Raw genomic sequence first — 15,380 nt, 5'->3', positions numbered from 1 at the left:
ACTAACATGGAAATTCATTTTGTCATCAAATTCCACATGTAATTCAAACAGAAATCATCATTTTCTCTCATTAGATTCCGCATGTAATTTAAACAAGTCTCACCATTTTCTCATCAGATTCCACATGTAATTCAAACAAATGTCGCATGCAAATTCATTTTCTGATGAGACTCCACATGTAATTGAAATATGTCTTTTCTAATTCAAACAAAACGCAAGCTATTCAAATCGAAATTATATGAAAGAAGGAGGAGGAAGTTACCGGTAAATTTTCGGTAAATTTGTAGAACCCTAGAATTTGGGGTTTAGTCGGTGAATCACTCTTGCTTACCCACCGTTTACGGTGGAGGAAAGCAGTCGTTGTCCGCTGTTTTAGCCGGAGAGAAAATCTTTGAGCAGTTTCTCTGAGTTTAGGGCAAAAATCGTATAAAGTTTCTCTGAGTTTTGAAATTGTGAAAATGAACCAAGAGAAATAGTCGCGCTCGGGTTAGATAACTGCCACTGGCAGTTTACTTGTAGTTGAATGGTTAGATAGGTAATTTCAAACATAGAAAGTGACATAAGCAGTGACTTTAATTTTTACAGGTACTTGTACTTGTTCTATTTATTGGCTCATGACATTAGTTTTTAAAGTTACTTGGCCAGTGACTTGGCCAGTTACTTTATAGGGTACATAAGGACATGAATTTTTTTTACAGTTACTTGCTTTATGTATTGGTTCATGACATTAGCTTTTACAGATTTTTAATTGAAACTTAAACTTTGTTTGTTGTTGTGCAGCGGAACGCTGCAGTTGCGGTGCAGCGGCACGCTGCATTTAAAAATAAAAAGATCAGTTTGGTAATGTCTTGTCTTTTGCTAGTGAGTGACTTTGTCAGTTACTTTGCCAGTGACTTGGCCAGTTACTTTATAGGGTGCATAAGGACATGAATTTTTTTACAGTTACTTTGCCAGTGACTTGGCCAGTTACTTTATAGGGTACATAAGGACATGAATTTTTTTACAGTTACTTGCTTTATGTATTGGCTCATAACATTACCTTTTACAATTATTTTTGCCAAATCATGGCTGATTACTTGTTCAGTGTCTTGCTATAAGATCTGTAGACTTATTGATTGACTCGTTTAGTGTTTAGGCTAGTTACTTGGGCAGTTACGTTGTCAGTGACTTTGCCAGTTACTTGAGACGTACAGTGACTTGACCAGTGACTTGGTCTATGACATACAGGTTGCCATTTCCAGTGACATTCAGTGTCTCTGTAACTTAGCCAGTTACTTACTTTAAAAGGTACCTAAGTACATGAATTCGTTTCAGAAGATCATATCAAACAAACTTTTATATACTGAAGCAATATCTGCAAGAAAATATTAAAAAATTGAAATTCCGATTGAACAAATGAATGGATATATATGATGAATCAATTCGAAAAAACTATATAACCTATCCTATTCCCTAAACAAATTTCTACGATTCTTCATGTGTTGAGTTCCAGCTGTGCCTACTTTCTGCAAATGACTTTACAACATGAGCTCTAAACTTCAAAATATCATCCTTTGTGAGCTTCTTTGGAACTCTCCCTTTTTTCGAAATTGTCTCCATTGTGTACATTACAAAAAGTCCGCAATCCAATCTGTTCATCATATAAAAATTGAAGTAAATGAATTTGAACTTTATAATGATTATATTGACATTTTTAAAGAGCTGTGTACTTACGAATCTTCTCCTTGCTGAGGGCTGTCTTTGAGTTCTGTCACTGCCATTTTTGTTTTATAGTTATTCTTGATCCACTTTATGCTTTCTCTCTCGGTTTTAGTCAATGGAACTTCCATCATTTTCAGTTCTTCTTCTGAACTGTTCTTTTCATCAAATTTCATTCTGCATCCCTGTTCCAGCATGTCATCGGCTTGTTCTTTTACTGCTGTCATCCAAAGTTCTACCATGTCAACCTGCATTTCCAACATCGCAACATAATCAATAATATGCTTTCTGCTTAAATTAAATATATGAAATTAGTATGACGAAAGTGTTCCATACCATTTTTTGTACATTTTTAAAGGATTTTCCAGTTGATGATTTTTTCGGTCTTTTTGAATCACAGTGGTACCAGTTCTTTAATTCCTTGTCAAAAATGAGCAGTGTATGATGAAATCCTGATTCATGTGAGATTGGGAACAATATATAGTTGGATCTTGCCAGATTCTGGAACAGTGGTTCGCATAGGTACAGATGTACATAATACACCGTCAAATTTTCTGCAGAATTCTGTTTGTAAGAAGAAAAGAAGACAAGTTATTATCAATTAAGAATCATTTGCTTTGATTGTAGATTGATAATCGTTCCACTACTTACCCAGCACAAGGGATTCATAAAAGTTGGGACATCCAATCCTTGTGATTCTTTCTCCAACAGCTGATCAGTCAAGAGAATTCCATAACATTCGATGCAATTGCTTGCTATCGGTTCGTCCATGATCATGTCTTTTAAATCCTGTCTTGAAACTTGTGCTCCATACTGTCTTCCATCCCAGAAGTATACTCTGCAAAGAATGAATAGTGTAAGTAACATAGATAGTGATGTCGTTTATTTAACAATCACATGTCCAATGACTTGGCCTGGCCAGTGACTTCCACAGTTACATGGACAGTGACTTGGCCAGCGATTTACTTGGCCAGTTACTTTGTCAGTTACATGGACAGTGACTTGGCCAGTGACAATAAGTTTAAAATAGAACTTTCGTCTTGGCCAGTTACTTTGATAGTTACATAAACAGTTACTTGGCCAGTGACAATAAGTTTAAAATAGAATTTTGACTTAATTAAAGTATTACCATGATGGTGCATTTTGCCAGTATTTCTGGACTCTCCTCTTGGTGTCCTGGTCCATAAATTTGTATACTTTGCTCTCCTCCCAGTCTACGACCTCAGGAGGTAGCTGCTTCTCTTCTTGCTCTTTATTGATTTGTGCATTTTCTGCAGCGTCCATCTGTCTTATTGCTTCCCGAACATCCTCTGGTACATCGTCCAACTTCTGTTGTGCTACCATCTGTTCTAGCCTTTTACGTTCAGCATCTGGCAGTGAGGCCTTCATCTCCTTTTCTTTTTCTTCTTTTTCTTTCTTTTCAGCCTCTTTCAATCTCTGTTCAATCTCCTTTGCTTTCTTCTTTCGTTTTGCTTTCACATCCCCCCACCAGTAAATGTTGTCCTTTTTCTGTATTCTTCTCCTATTCTTTAATCTCACAACGTAAGAGTAGAGACCCATTGATGATACAGTTTCACCAGAATGTTGCTCTGTAAGGCGCATTGTTAACTCTCCTGTTTTGTTCTCCTCTGGTGTCTTCTCCTCTTTCTCTGGGCTCAACGTACAAAGTGGAAGGCCACGCGCAGCTACAGGACTTTTTTCTATCTGAAACATGTCAGCTTGTTTTTCCATTTCTTCGACTGTGAGCATGCAGACTGTGGGGCTCTGGAACAGTGAGTCCTTTTGCGATGGAGTTGTCGATTGAGTTTCTTCTTGCACTGTGCAGTGAGGTGGAGATTGAGCTGCTGCTGCTGCTGCACATTCTTCGACTGTGCAGATGCCATGGGACTGAGCTTCCTCAACAGTCGATTGATCTTTATTTTCTGCGTTTTCAGCAGCCTTAGATGCAGCTCCATTTGATTCATTTTTTTCTTCTGCAGAGGTAGGTGGTGGGGAGCTGTGCTGCTGAGCTGCTGTTGAGGTGTGAGTCTTTTGGCTCAACATTTGCTCCAATTCCTTCAATTTTATCTCTAACTCCTTCACCGATGATGCAAGGCAGAAATTGTCGGTCACAAGTGTAGCATTTCGTTCCTCCAGATTCATCATTTCCTCCGTGATTTTCCTCAGTTCCTGTTCCTTTTCGTTCAGTTTTGTCTTCAAATTATCTTTCTCCACAGTGATATATCTTATCTCCTCCTCCTTTTTCTGAAGCTCTTTCTCCCACTTGTTTTTTTCTGAAGTTGTTTCCTGTTCAGCCACCTCAACTTGTAGGTTATCTTCATTGTTTTCACAATTCTGATCATCAGTTCCTTTTTCCTCTCTTTCCGGAACTGTCTTTGCTTCATCTGATCTATTCTCCTCTTCCTCGGATTCTGATTCCTCTCTATCCTCCTTCAGGTTTTCAAAGATTTTCTGAAAGAAACATATTCAATATGTCAGTGACATGCTATGTGACATGAGCAATGACATGTTTACAACAGTTATGAAGGCCAGTGACATGAAGTGAGAATTGGCCATTGACATGCAGTGTGATAGTGACTTAATCGGTGACTTTTAACCAAGATAGTTACTTGGCCAGTTACTTGGCCAGTGACAACTACTTTGACAGAGAAGAAAATACCTCTAGTTTTTTCAAGCTATTAAAACTTGTCCAATTCTGTATCAGCTTCTGGATGTCCCATTTTCTCATCCCATGATCTTCGTTCTCCCTTCCAGATATTGGGTTGATTTTTCCAGTCTTTTGACAGAACCAGTACTGCTTGCACAAAAAAACAAAAAAAAATTAGTCATAGTGACTTGACGAGTGACATGCAGTTTGTCTTGATTAGTGACTTGACCAGTTACATCTCAGTCTGACAGTAACTTACCAGTATTATCAGAACGCAGCCCCCCGTATTACCATATGGGCTGCTTGACTCCTTTTTCTTTTTCAAAGTCTTTATAGACTTTTTTAAGAAGCTTCCAACTTCCCTTGCCCAGTCATAAGATCCGATCTTATCCAAATTTTCGCAGGCTTTGACGTAGTCCCATGAAATTGTTCCTCCTGCGTTTGGGAACAGAAACTTGATGGACAAGTCCAGCAAGATTAATCTTGCCACATTTTTGTCCTTCTTCTCAATCCCATCCTCTGTTGTTGGATTGTCTTTCAGCGCATCTTGCAGAGCTTTCTCTACGGCTTTCTTGTTAATTCTCGCTGTGTTTGAAAAAAACTGCTGGACAAAGTCGGACTGATATGCACCCTCAGAAGTCTTTGGGACCAAGTCACCTTTTTCTGGCATTCCTAGGATCTTTGAAATATCTCTTGTCGAGATCCTGAATTTCTTCTTTCCAAAGAAGAAGAGGTCAGTTTCATGGTCGTAGGCCTGCAGGAGGAGTGTAATGAAATCATCAGATTTCTTGGCTGACTTCTCCTCTATGTAGCCACCATGGAATGCATCGACAATATTTCCAAATGGTGACTGCCTGAGCAAATCTAATGTTCTTGCACTGAGATTCTTCTTGTTATCTTTAATTGTGTTCAAGAAACTTATTAATGTGCACCTGTACTGCACATGTCCTGGTTTCACATTTCTCTTCCTCTTTGGTGCTGCTTCAGTTTTTTGAAATAGCACCAAAGAGGAACCCTTGTTTGGTGATTGTTCTACTTTTTCTTCTTCTTCTTCTGTTTCTTCCTATCTTTTTTTTTTGATTTTAAGCTCTTCTTGAGAATCTGCTTCAGTGATGGTTCTTCTTCTTCTTCTTCTTCTATTTCTTCCTGTCTCCTTTTTTTTTATTTCTTCAAGCTCTTCTTCGAATTCTTCTTTCTGTGTATCGTTCGATCGTGTTCTTCATCTTCTGATTCCACCTCTTGGTAGTCTTCGTCATCATCGCTTGGTTCCCTTTCTTTTCTTTTTGTTCTTGCCATTTTCTGATGTTTAAATTCTGTTGAAAAAATAAGAAGGTTAGCATTGAGTTTGCAGTTACATAATCAGTTACGTAGTCAGTTACTTGGCCAGATACATATATTGTAAGTTACATGATCAGTTACATGGTCAGTTACAGCTCATTTCAATGACAACGTCAGTTACATGATCAGTTACTTGGCCAGTTACATATGTTGTAAGTTACAACGTCAGTTACATGACCAGTTACATGATAAGTTGCATGCATTGTAAGTTACATGGCCAGTTACATGGCCAGTTACATGGCCAGTTACATGATCATTGACAGGAGTTTAACACACGTTGCCAATGAGTTGGCCTTTTCCAGTGACTTATTTGGCCTTTGACTTGTCTAGCGACCTGGCCAGTGACCTCACTGGCCAGTTTCATTATCTGAGCCTATAAAATATGTATTTGCACTAGCAGAATTTCCATTCAAGTAAAGCCTAAAGCCTAAACAGCATGACACACAGTCATTATCTCCATATAAATTGTTATGTTACTGTCCATGTCTCTGTATCAAATCACACCAAAATGGAAACAGAGCCCCTCCAAAATCAAATGATACCCAGTCAGTAGCCTATGTCACTGGCTATGTTACAGCATCAAACTAAAATTTGAAGACAGTCATTGATCATCTCCACTCAAAAAAGCTTTAAATCTTCACTCAAACCAAAACTTGGAATCGAATTGTTTTGTTTCAGAATCAAATGCAGAAATAATTATATCATATTCGACTTATAATTCCAAAACTAAATACTATATCAATGACTCGAAATTAAGTAAGAGAAGTTTCTGAGAATCAAGGCTGAAAGATTACCCGGTCGAGGTAGACGATTCGAGTTCTGCAATTCTTCAAATCCCTAAAATTTGGGGCTTTTTCTGTGAAGTACTTTTCAGAGTTGGCGTTGCTTCACCGTTGAGCAAAACAGTCGTCGGAGAAGGTATGTGTCTAAGAATGTGGCCGCCGGAGATTAATATTTCTCTATTTCGGAGTAGGTTTGAGCGGTTTTTTGAGGTTTGAATTTCCGAAGTAATGTGGAGAAGACGAAACAATAGTGCCGTTTTAGTCTACCTCTTACAAACCGCCAGAGAAAACTGACGGTGGCAGTTTTGTAATTAAATTGAAGTACAGTGGTAGAACGTGAACAAGTGACCTTAATTATCATAGGGACATTTGTGCTGTTTGAATTATAATAAGGTACTTCAAAATGACCTTTTTTATCATTATCCCTAAAATCATTGTTTGAGGGTAAAAAAAATTTAGTGAGAAAATAATATCTTTTTGCCAAAAATCTTTAGTCCACAGTTTTTTATGAGAATTTTGGTCACAAAGAATGTTTTATTTATTTATTTTTTTAATATATATATATATTTTTTATACAGTTTCAGGGCATGAAATATATATATTTTTTAATTTGATAATAAAAAATAATTTTGTATTGAATATTATAAATTACTAATTTGAGCATAGAAAACAAGTTAAAAAGTTAGAGACTTATAATATAATGTTATATATATCATCATTATATCAAATCCACTATAAATTTTTTGCATAATATCCAACTTACAACGAACAAAATTACTAGACATATTGCTAATCATCTTTTAACACTTTCAAGAATTCTAAAAGTTACTATCAAATATTGTAAAAACTTAATTAAGAAGTGTTTTTTTTTTTTTCTCAAAGCACTCCTGAATTCCTGTTGAAGCATATGACTAAAACAAACACATTAAATTTCGAAAGAGGAAGTGTTTACAAATGCTTCCTCTTAATCTATACGTATGAAAATCGTAGAAGAGTGTACAAAAAAAAAATGTTTTGCTATGGATACCAAATGTTACCAGAAGCTTGTCCTCGAAATCATTGGGCCTAGAAAATGAGCCGACAAAATGGACTAGCAGGCCTCAGGCCCTAACCAGTGGTGCCTTTCCCCTCCTAGTCTCTTCTTTTTCCTATACTCTCAGTCAGGAAGTTCCAGAGCCTTCAAGAGGTTTCGGGAACCTGAAGTTTAAGCGGTGCTCTACACTTCCTTTCTATTATATATGTAAACCATTTGCTGCTACCTCAATAATTCTCCTTCACAATTTCCTGTCTCCCATCAATTAGCAGAACCCAAGTCATAGTTTTCTAGGGTTTCTTTTGCTCAGACAGAGCAACAATGGCCGGAGACGCACCCAACTGGGATGGACTGCTTAAATGGAGTCTTGCCCACTCCGACGGCACCCGCCCTAATCGAAATTTGAGGTATCTTATCTCCCAAAATCTTAGTTAGTCTGCAATTTCCTGTGTTTTGATTTGTTTGAGATGAAATTGAGTGGGTTTGTGGTTGTGGTTTACAGCGATGAGGATCGAAAATGGTTTATGGAAGCTATGCAAGCTCAGAGTATTGACGTTGTAAAGAGGATGAAGGAAATAACTCTTGTGATGAAAACTCCTGAGGAGGTTTTGGAGTCTCAGGGAGTTACTGCTGCTGACATTGAAGGTACCTCATTTCATTTCTTGCTTTATTTTAGTACAAATGGTCGTGTTCAAGTTTTCGGCTTTTTGGATTTTTGAACTATATCTTGCTTATTGGTATTGTTAGTAATTGTTTGTGAACTTGGCAGATTTGTTGGATGAGTTGCAGGAGCATGTTGAGTCCATTGACATGGCCAATGGTAAATTTTCGAACCTTTTTCGTTGAATTTAGTCTCTGTTGTGTGTTACGATGTTGATTGATAATTGGGTATTGTATGTGATGAAGATCATTGTAATGCACTGGCAATGTTTAATTAGCTGTTAATGTTATGTGTGTTATAGATCTTCACTCCATTGGTGGTTTGGTCCCTCTACTCGATTATCTGAAGAACTCCCATGCTAATATTCGAGCCAAGGCTGCAGAAGTTGTGACCACGATTGTGCAGAACAATCCCAAGAGCCAACAACTGGTTATGGAAGCAAATGGCTTGGAATATTTGTATTCTTTGTTCACGTCTGACCCTGACGTCACTGTTCGCACCAAAGCTCTTGGTGCAATATCCTGTAAGTGCTGTTTATAGAACTATCAATTGTATTTGCTTTGCTGTACATGCTTAAGTTTTGAAGGCACTGGTTGCCATGCTCTGATGCTTTGCAAATGGATGACTCTTTCAGCTTTAATTCGGGACAACAAACCTGGTGTCATTGCATTTCGTCTAGCAAATGGTTATGCAGGCTTGAGAGATGCTTTATCTTCCGAAAGCGTGAGATTTCAGAGGTAATCAAAGGATTTACTTTTCATCTTCAGTTCCTTGTATTTCGCCCGCTATTTGCAATCTTTGTTGTCTCTCATTTAGTCTCCCCAATGATGCATTTCTCATGAAAGTTGACCATTGTTTTTCAGGAAAGCTCTGAACTTGATTTCTTACCTTCTGCGTGAGAATAGTTCTGATTGCAACATAATAAGTGACCTAGGATTTCCACGCATAATGGTTCACCTTGCCTCCAGCGAAGATCTAGAAGTGCGAGAAGCTGCACTCCGGGGCCTACTTGAGCTTGCTCGAGAAAAAACTGATGGTGCCAAGGTGACACTAGCTGAAGAAGATGAGAAATTGAAGCAGCTTCTTGAAGACCGAATTAAAGGTATTAGTCTGATGTCTCCTGAAGATCTTGGAGCAGCTAGAGAGGAGAGGCAGCTGGTAGATTCCCTATGGGGTGCCTGCTTTAAGGAGCCATCTTCTCTTCGTGAGAAGGGGCTTCTTGTGCTTCCTGGGGAAGATGCACCGCCACCTGATGTTGCAAGCAAGCATTTTGAGCCTCCCCTTAGAGCATTCGCTCCACATCCTGCTCATATAAAACCTGATACTGAGAAGAAAGAAACTCCTCCACTGCTGCTAGGCGCAGGCCCTCCTCCCGATGCTAGAGATGACTCCAATGGGAGGTTACAGTGATATAACCATGGGTGTTCTTGTTAGCTAGTCAGAATTTGTTTATGTATCATCCTTTTGGTTGTAATTTGCTTTGGTCCTTTTCCATCTAGATTCTAAAGCTTTATTCTGCATCCTTTTTGCGTAGCCGGGTTTTATTGAAACACGGCTGAATTACAAGTTTAGTACCAACAACGTGCTTTGACACCATTTGTATACATTGCATATGATTTTTTTTTTTTTAATTTAAAATAGAGGAAAGCTATATTAGCACCTTGTTAGCTGTCTTTGCACAGAGCGACTACCCTCCCCGTAAAGAGGATTTGATACTTGACAACCAACAAGGGCAATTTTATACTGAGTGAGATTAAGGAGAATATCCAAGTTCAGTTGGGTATCTCATTCACAAACTCTAGGCATTGGTACAATTAGGAGGGTTTGAAGATTAACAAATCAATAGCAAGGTTCAGTACAAATGATGACCCTGACCACAGTAAAGGGTATGAATGATGATGATGACACAAGTAGCCCAGAACATGACGGCCTGGCATTCATATTTCTTTTAAAGTATACCACACTACAAAGACAGTTCAATCCAATATGATCAATGAAAATACAGCTACAGAAGATTAGACGTGGACAGGGTAGGAGAGAATCATACATGGTGTGCCATACCTACTAGGTAACCCCGTGCCTCCATGATCCTTGTATGGCACCGAAGAAAAACGAGCCCCATCTCTAAACCAAAAAAAGGACTCTACAACAATAATCACAAAAGAAAGCAAGTAGCTGATTTGCAGGAAAAGATCCACTATTCTTTTGCATCAATAATCCGAAGACCAACTTTGCCGAGTATGTTTTTACTCATTCCCCAAATTTATTGAACCATCCTTCATCAGCTTTATGCTTAGGCTGTTAAATCTCCCTCTTGAGTAATGCCGAGAAGCCTTTCTCCAATCTGTCCCGGTCTTCATCATAGCAACAAATTCATCATAACTGATAAGCCCATCCTGCATCCACACAAAAAATAACATCAGTCTATCATCTGCCATATCATAGTTAAAACATAAGCAACTGCTTGGGCTCTCACCTTATCTGTGTCCACTTCGTGAAAGATGTCGTTTGCTACATCTGTACAATCATCTGCGCCATCTTCCATCAAAGCATCGCGGAGTTCGTCTGGCTCAATGTAGCCATTGCTATTCTTGTCAAAGTACGAAAATGCCTTGTGAAGATGCTCATCATTGGCCATTCTCTGTAGGTGGAGGGAAACAGCAACAAACTCTCCATAGTCAAGGGTTCCCTTTCCATTAGTATCAACCTGTTACAACAACCTCACCCAATCAAAATCACAAGAGACAGATATTGATAGAAAGAGGACTGGTGAAGATCAATACAACATGATGGCAATCAATCTAACAGAACACCACAACAGGTAACATAAATAAGCTTTATCATCACTTTCTCCTATGGTTCCTTTTCCATACAAATGACATATATGTAATATGTTTCCCACAAGAGAATCGAGACGGATAATTGTTTCCAAAGTGAAAAGTTTTTGGGTTTAGAAGTCTAAAGACAAGTAGGACATGTCTTAGCAGTGTCAAGGAAGGTCATTTCCAGATGAAAAATGTCTTTTAGAACTGCCCTCAATGAGGAAACCATAAGTCGCAAACAACAAACCAATAACTTATGTCATTGGGTGAGGAAGCTCATCTAAGACTTGTAACAAAGGCTGTCTAAGCAATGTGGAAATATTCTGTTGAACAGCCTACCGTCCTCGTCAATTGAAGCTTACCTGCTAGAACACTAGTTGCAGAATCCCAAGACTGATGATTTATGAAAGGCTGGAACATGCAATGAGGTGGATAAAGCAAGACATCCTGCTGTAAGTGTGAGGCCCAATTTAACAGCCTTGAGTGAAGCAACTCCCTAAATGAGCTAAAAAAAAGTTTGGGCTTGAAGAAAACCCAAAGAAGCCATCTAACTAATATGAGGTTATGAGTTAGGCAGAGGGTCCCTCTCTGATATTCTTAAACCCAATCTTATACGGAAGATCATATCTAACTACTAATATGAGGTCTTTACTGTTAAAAATGGATGAGATGATTAGCCTTTGTCTAATTAATATGATACTTATGTTTAATGCACAAGAGACTATGCAACAGGTGAAGTCATGGAACAGTCAACTGTTAATTAAAGCAAGCTATGAAGTGATACTCACGGCTTCTATAAGCAATTGAACGTCTGACTCGGCAAGTTGTGATCCATAATTCTTAAGTCCTGATTTTAACTCTTCAATTGAAACAATGCCATCATTATCAGTGTCCATCTTCTTAAACATCTCTTTAATGTCTTCCACTTCTTCCTTGGAAAAGAAATCAGCAATAACCTGTTTGAAGTTCAGAAAAATTGTTCATACATTCAAAAATACTACTACAAACAGAAAACATAAGAAGTTTTGCAAGCAGTCAACTAACCCTCAGAGCCTTTCTTTTGAATCTGTTCATCATGGAAAACTGCTTAAGCCTTGACTTGACAACATCTCCCAGAGGAACATTTGGAGCTTTCTTAGCATTTGTGAGCCAAGGATGCTCTGGGAAAAGAAAACAGACAGACATCAGTTATAAATTAACTACACCTTCTGCTTGCACATAACAAACTGTATTTGGTACTTAGTTAAGTTAAATTTAACAAGATGGCAAAGAAATGGCTGAAAAAATCATACTACCTAGTATAATTCATCCTAACAACAAAATAGCGCATATTGATGTACGTAGCCACAAATAGCCATGGCAAAAAACTTGCAATTTTCCCTAACCAATTTTACCATTCGATGGCATCAGAAGGTATCAGAAGGACCAGAAAAGTACCAAGCACTTGCTTTGCAGTTAATCTTAGCTTTGGGTCTGGCTCCAACATTTGCTTCACTAAACTCTTGGCACCCTCTGAAATACTTGGCCACGGATCACGTTTGAAATCTATCAGCCCACGGAGAATTGCTTGTGCAACCCCTTGTTCAGACTCTGCATAGCCATGCAAAAGTTAAAATAGAAAGCCCTTTTTACGGAGGAAAGAGATAAGAGAAGTAAATTTAGGCATCAGGGTCATCCATAGAAAGAACACCGACAGGAAAAGAGGGAAGTGTTAAGCTTTTGGAAAGGAAGAAGGAAAAGTAGGAAATAATTACCGGCCCAAAAGGGAGGAACCCCACACAACAAAATATAGAGTATAACTCCAGCACTCCATATATCTATTTCTGGCCCGTAATTCCGCTTCAGCACCTCAGGAGCCATGTAATATGGACTTCCAACAATTTCTGAGAACCTCTCACCTAAAACAAGGAGAAGTTAGGATTACATATAACAAGAAGAAATTAGCATAATGAGTGAAAATGGTAGGTCAGTCATGCCTACAATGTTATAATTTTCAGCAATAAGGACTTCAGGATTTCCTAACTTACACCCCACAATAGGAGTTGTAAAAAAAAAGACATATACAATACATATGTATATTCTTGTGAACCTCTATGGTTGGAAATAGAGTTTGTAACTCATTCACTTTCCACTTAAGAAGCTCTTAATTTCTTATCAAAAATGGAGAAATGTTCCTTCAACCACACTTGCTGTTCTGGTATTCGAATATCCATCTCTTAGAATAGCTCAAAACTATTTCGGATTGATGTTTTTTTCTCAATTTAATGGTCTGTTTAGCTGTTACAGTATTCTCTTGCTAGCTACTGTAAAAAACTCTTTCAAGTTCGTTCATTACCTGAACAAAGCACCTATATTAGATTTCATTTCCTCCAGACTAAGAAGTTTAACTTCCAGCTGCTAGCAACTAAGGTTTCTCTAGCACCACTCTTCTAACATTCACAGGGAGTTCACAGGATTGGAGAACCTAAGACCAAGAAACAAATTTTGGAAGCACTATAGAAATTCATCCAAAGTTAAGTGTAAAATTAAGAAGAATTGACGTTAACTATGGTGCAACTTCTCTAATAAGACACTACACATGTATTACTAGACTCTATTATCTTAACCACGAATGCTGTACTTGCCCTTCATCTCTTTCACTTCCATATTATTGCTAAGCTCTGCGCGAGTCCTTTAATTCCTTGCTGCATTACAAGAACCCCAGCTCATTTATCTTTTCCCCACATCACCCATTCAAACTCACATACACAAAGAGAAAAGATAGATAAACCAATTAATATTTCCATAGCTTCCACTTCTAGCGAGCTGAAATGAATGTTTTCGGCTACGCATCCAAGACTGAGATTGCAACATAAGGCTAGAACCTTGAAATATGACTTTTTCACTAAGAGCCACATCAGCATCCATTTGTGTATGGTACATTAACTTAACCTGACTGTGGAGCAGTAAACACTAGAGGTATTGCAATAGAATAAACAACACAGATTCAACTGCTCTACAGAACTAAACCACAGTTCAAGCTTTACGAACCACTATAAATCAGTAAGTACAAATTCATCGAATATGAATAATCCAAGAAACAAGTGACGCCACAATAATAAGCCAAATAATTTTCCGCAGAGGTCAAATCAAAACTCTTCAAGACACTATACAGATATATTTTCACACACACACACACACACCAGTAATTGTTTCAATTCGAAGACTAGCATTGCAAGAATCAAAAGCCCTAAGTTCAAATTGGTACCTGGCTTGAAGAATATAGACAATCCGAAATCGATAGCCTTGAGAGGCGAGTTCTCCTTCTTGTTTGCAAACAGAAAGTTCTCGGGCTTCAAGTCCCTGTGTATGACTCCATGCTTGTGACAGAGCTGCACAACCTCCACAATAGTCCTCGTCACCGCGGCGGCGGCTCTCTCAGTATAATGCCCCCTGGCCACAATCCGATCGAAGAGCTCGCCGCCCTCGCACAACTCCATGACCAAATGCACGGCGTGGTCGTCTTCACAAGCCTCCTTCAAGCTCACAATACTCGAATTCTTGGGCAGATGCTTCATTATCGCCACCTCGCGCCGCACGTCCTCCACATCCACCGCCGTCCTCAGCTTCCGCTTCGAAATGCTCTTGCAGGCCAAGAGCTCCCTGGAGCTCCGGTCAATACAGAGGTAGGTCACCCCAAACTCGCCGCGGCCGAGCTCCCGATCCACCAGGTACTTCTCATCAATGTTCTCCTTGGGCACGCCGGTCAAGACAGTCGTCGGAGCCTTCTTGCCGGCACTGGAGTCCCTCCGGCCGTGATCTTGGCCGGAAAAGCTCGATTTCACATCCTCCCTGGCAACGGCAGCCGGAGATCTGCAACAATTTCCCATTTCTAAACCCTCCGCTCGCACCACCACTCCACGGATCTCACTGAAACCCTAACAACCCCTGCGCTAGGGTTTCCACATGATAATGCGGAAGCCCTAAGCCTCAATCTAGCAGTACACCGAAATCAACAAGAAATAGAGAGAGATGAAAAGGTGTGGAGAGAAACAGTGAGGTCTAGTGTATAGTACGGTGTACCTTCGCTGTGTAGCTGAGAGAGTGAGAGAGAGTGATGGTGGTTTTGAGAGAGAGAGAGAGATTTAATTATTATATTTTGAAAATTTTAGAATAAGGGAAAGAAGAAAGTTATAACATTTAGAGAATATTTTATGTTCTTCTTTGGTTCTGGGACTTTTGTCGGCTAATCGAGGAGGAGGGGTTGGTTTGAACGGGACGGAGGAGGAGGGAGGTGGGTTGGCCGTTGGGAGGGTTTATATGTTATTGTTGTTGTCCTTGGGTTTGGGATTTTGGGATTTATTTTATTTTATTTTATTTTTGGGTGTATATTAATTAATTATTAAGCAACACCTACCTA

At 39.0% G+C, this 15,380-nt stretch overlaps 3 protein-coding genes across 3 annotated transcripts; 1 reads left to right on the top strand and 2 right to left on the bottom strand.

Annotated features, from left to right (window-relative positions):
- Window positions 1-1,365: 1,365 nt before the first annotated feature.
- Window positions 1,366-2,729, bottom strand: LOC133720056 (uncharacterized). The gene is made up of 4 exons (XM_062146249.1): window positions 2,350-2,729; window positions 2,035-2,262; window positions 1,714-1,946; window positions 1,366-1,630 (listed from the first exon to the last, which is right to left on the bottom strand). Exons 1-4 carry the CDS (start codon window positions 2,563-2,565, stop codon window positions 1,465-1,467), a joined length of 843 nt encoding a protein of 280 aa, XP_062002233.1. The 5' UTR covers window positions 2,566-2,729; the 3' UTR covers window positions 1,366-1,464.
- A 4,897-nt stretch (window positions 2,730-7,626) lies between these two features.
- On the top strand, window positions 7,627-9,763 carry LOC133720102 (hsp70 nucleotide exchange factor fes1-like). Its single transcript, XM_062146285.1, has 6 exons — window positions 7,627-7,905; window positions 8,001-8,143; window positions 8,268-8,318; window positions 8,461-8,682; window positions 8,794-8,896; window positions 9,023-9,763. The coding sequence occupies exons 1-6, from the start codon at window positions 7,820-7,822 to the stop codon at window positions 9,567-9,569; spliced, it is 1,152 nt and encodes a 383-aa protein (XP_062002269.1). The 5' UTR covers window positions 7,627-7,819; the 3' UTR covers window positions 9,570-9,763.
- Window positions 9,764-9,922: 159 nt separating this feature from the next.
- LOC133720101 (calcium-dependent protein kinase 13) lies at window positions 9,923-15,282 on the bottom strand. Its single transcript, XM_062146284.1, has 7 exons — window positions 14,229-15,282; window positions 12,736-12,879; window positions 12,419-12,571; window positions 12,026-12,141; window positions 11,770-11,937; window positions 10,636-10,866; window positions 9,923-10,555 (listed from the first exon to the last, which is right to left on the bottom strand). The coding sequence occupies exons 1-7, from the start codon at window positions 14,848-14,850 to the stop codon at window positions 10,406-10,408; spliced, it is 1,584 nt and encodes a 527-aa protein (XP_062002268.1). The 5' UTR covers window positions 14,851-15,282; the 3' UTR covers window positions 9,923-10,405.
- Between the last annotated feature and the right edge of the window lie 98 nt (window positions 15,283-15,380).

Source organism: Rosa rugosa, chromosome 7, assembly GCF_958449725.1.
Source record: "Rosa rugosa chromosome 7, drRosRugo1.1, whole genome shotgun sequence".
In the NCBI taxonomy this organism is placed as follows: domain Eukaryota; kingdom Viridiplantae; phylum Streptophyta; class Magnoliopsida; order Rosales; family Rosaceae; genus Rosa; species Rosa rugosa.
This window is presented reverse-complemented; position numbering and strand designations above follow the sequence as displayed.

Coding starts and splice junctions, on each gene's coding strand:
- LOC133720056 (XM_062146249.1), bottom strand. CDS start 2,565: ATGTTACTTACACTATTCATTCTTTGCAGAGTATACTTCTGGGATGGA. Junction 2,263..2,349: donor TTATGAATCCCTTGTGCTGG/GTAAGTAGTGGA, acceptor TCTTACAAACAG/AATTCTGCAGAAAATTTGAC. Junction 1,947..2,034: donor TTAAAAATGTACAAAAAATG/GTATGGAACACT, acceptor TTGGAAATGCAG/GTTGACATGGTAGAACTTTG.
- LOC133720102 (XM_062146285.1), top strand. CDS start 7,820: ATGGCCGGAGACGCACCCAACTGGGATGGACTGCTTAAATGGAGTCTT. Junction 8,144..8,267: donor TACTGCTGCTGACATTGAAG/GTACCTCATTTC, acceptor TGAACTTGGCAG/ATTTGTTGGATGAGTTGCAG. Junction 8,683..8,793: donor AGCTCTTGGTGCAATATCCT/GTAAGTGCTGTT, acceptor TGACTCTTTCAG/CTTTAATTCGGGACAACAAA.
- LOC133720101 (XM_062146284.1), bottom strand. CDS start 14,850: ATGGGAAATTGTTGCAGATCTCCGGCTGCCGTTGCCAGGGAGGATGTG. Junction 11,938..12,025: donor TCAAAAGAAAGGCTCTGAGG/GTTAGTTGACTG, acceptor AACTTCAAACAG/GTTATTGCTGATTTCTTTTC. Junction 10,556..10,635: donor ACGAAGTGGACACAGATAAG/GTGAGAGCCCAA, acceptor GTGTGGATGCAG/GATGGGCTTATCAGTTATGA.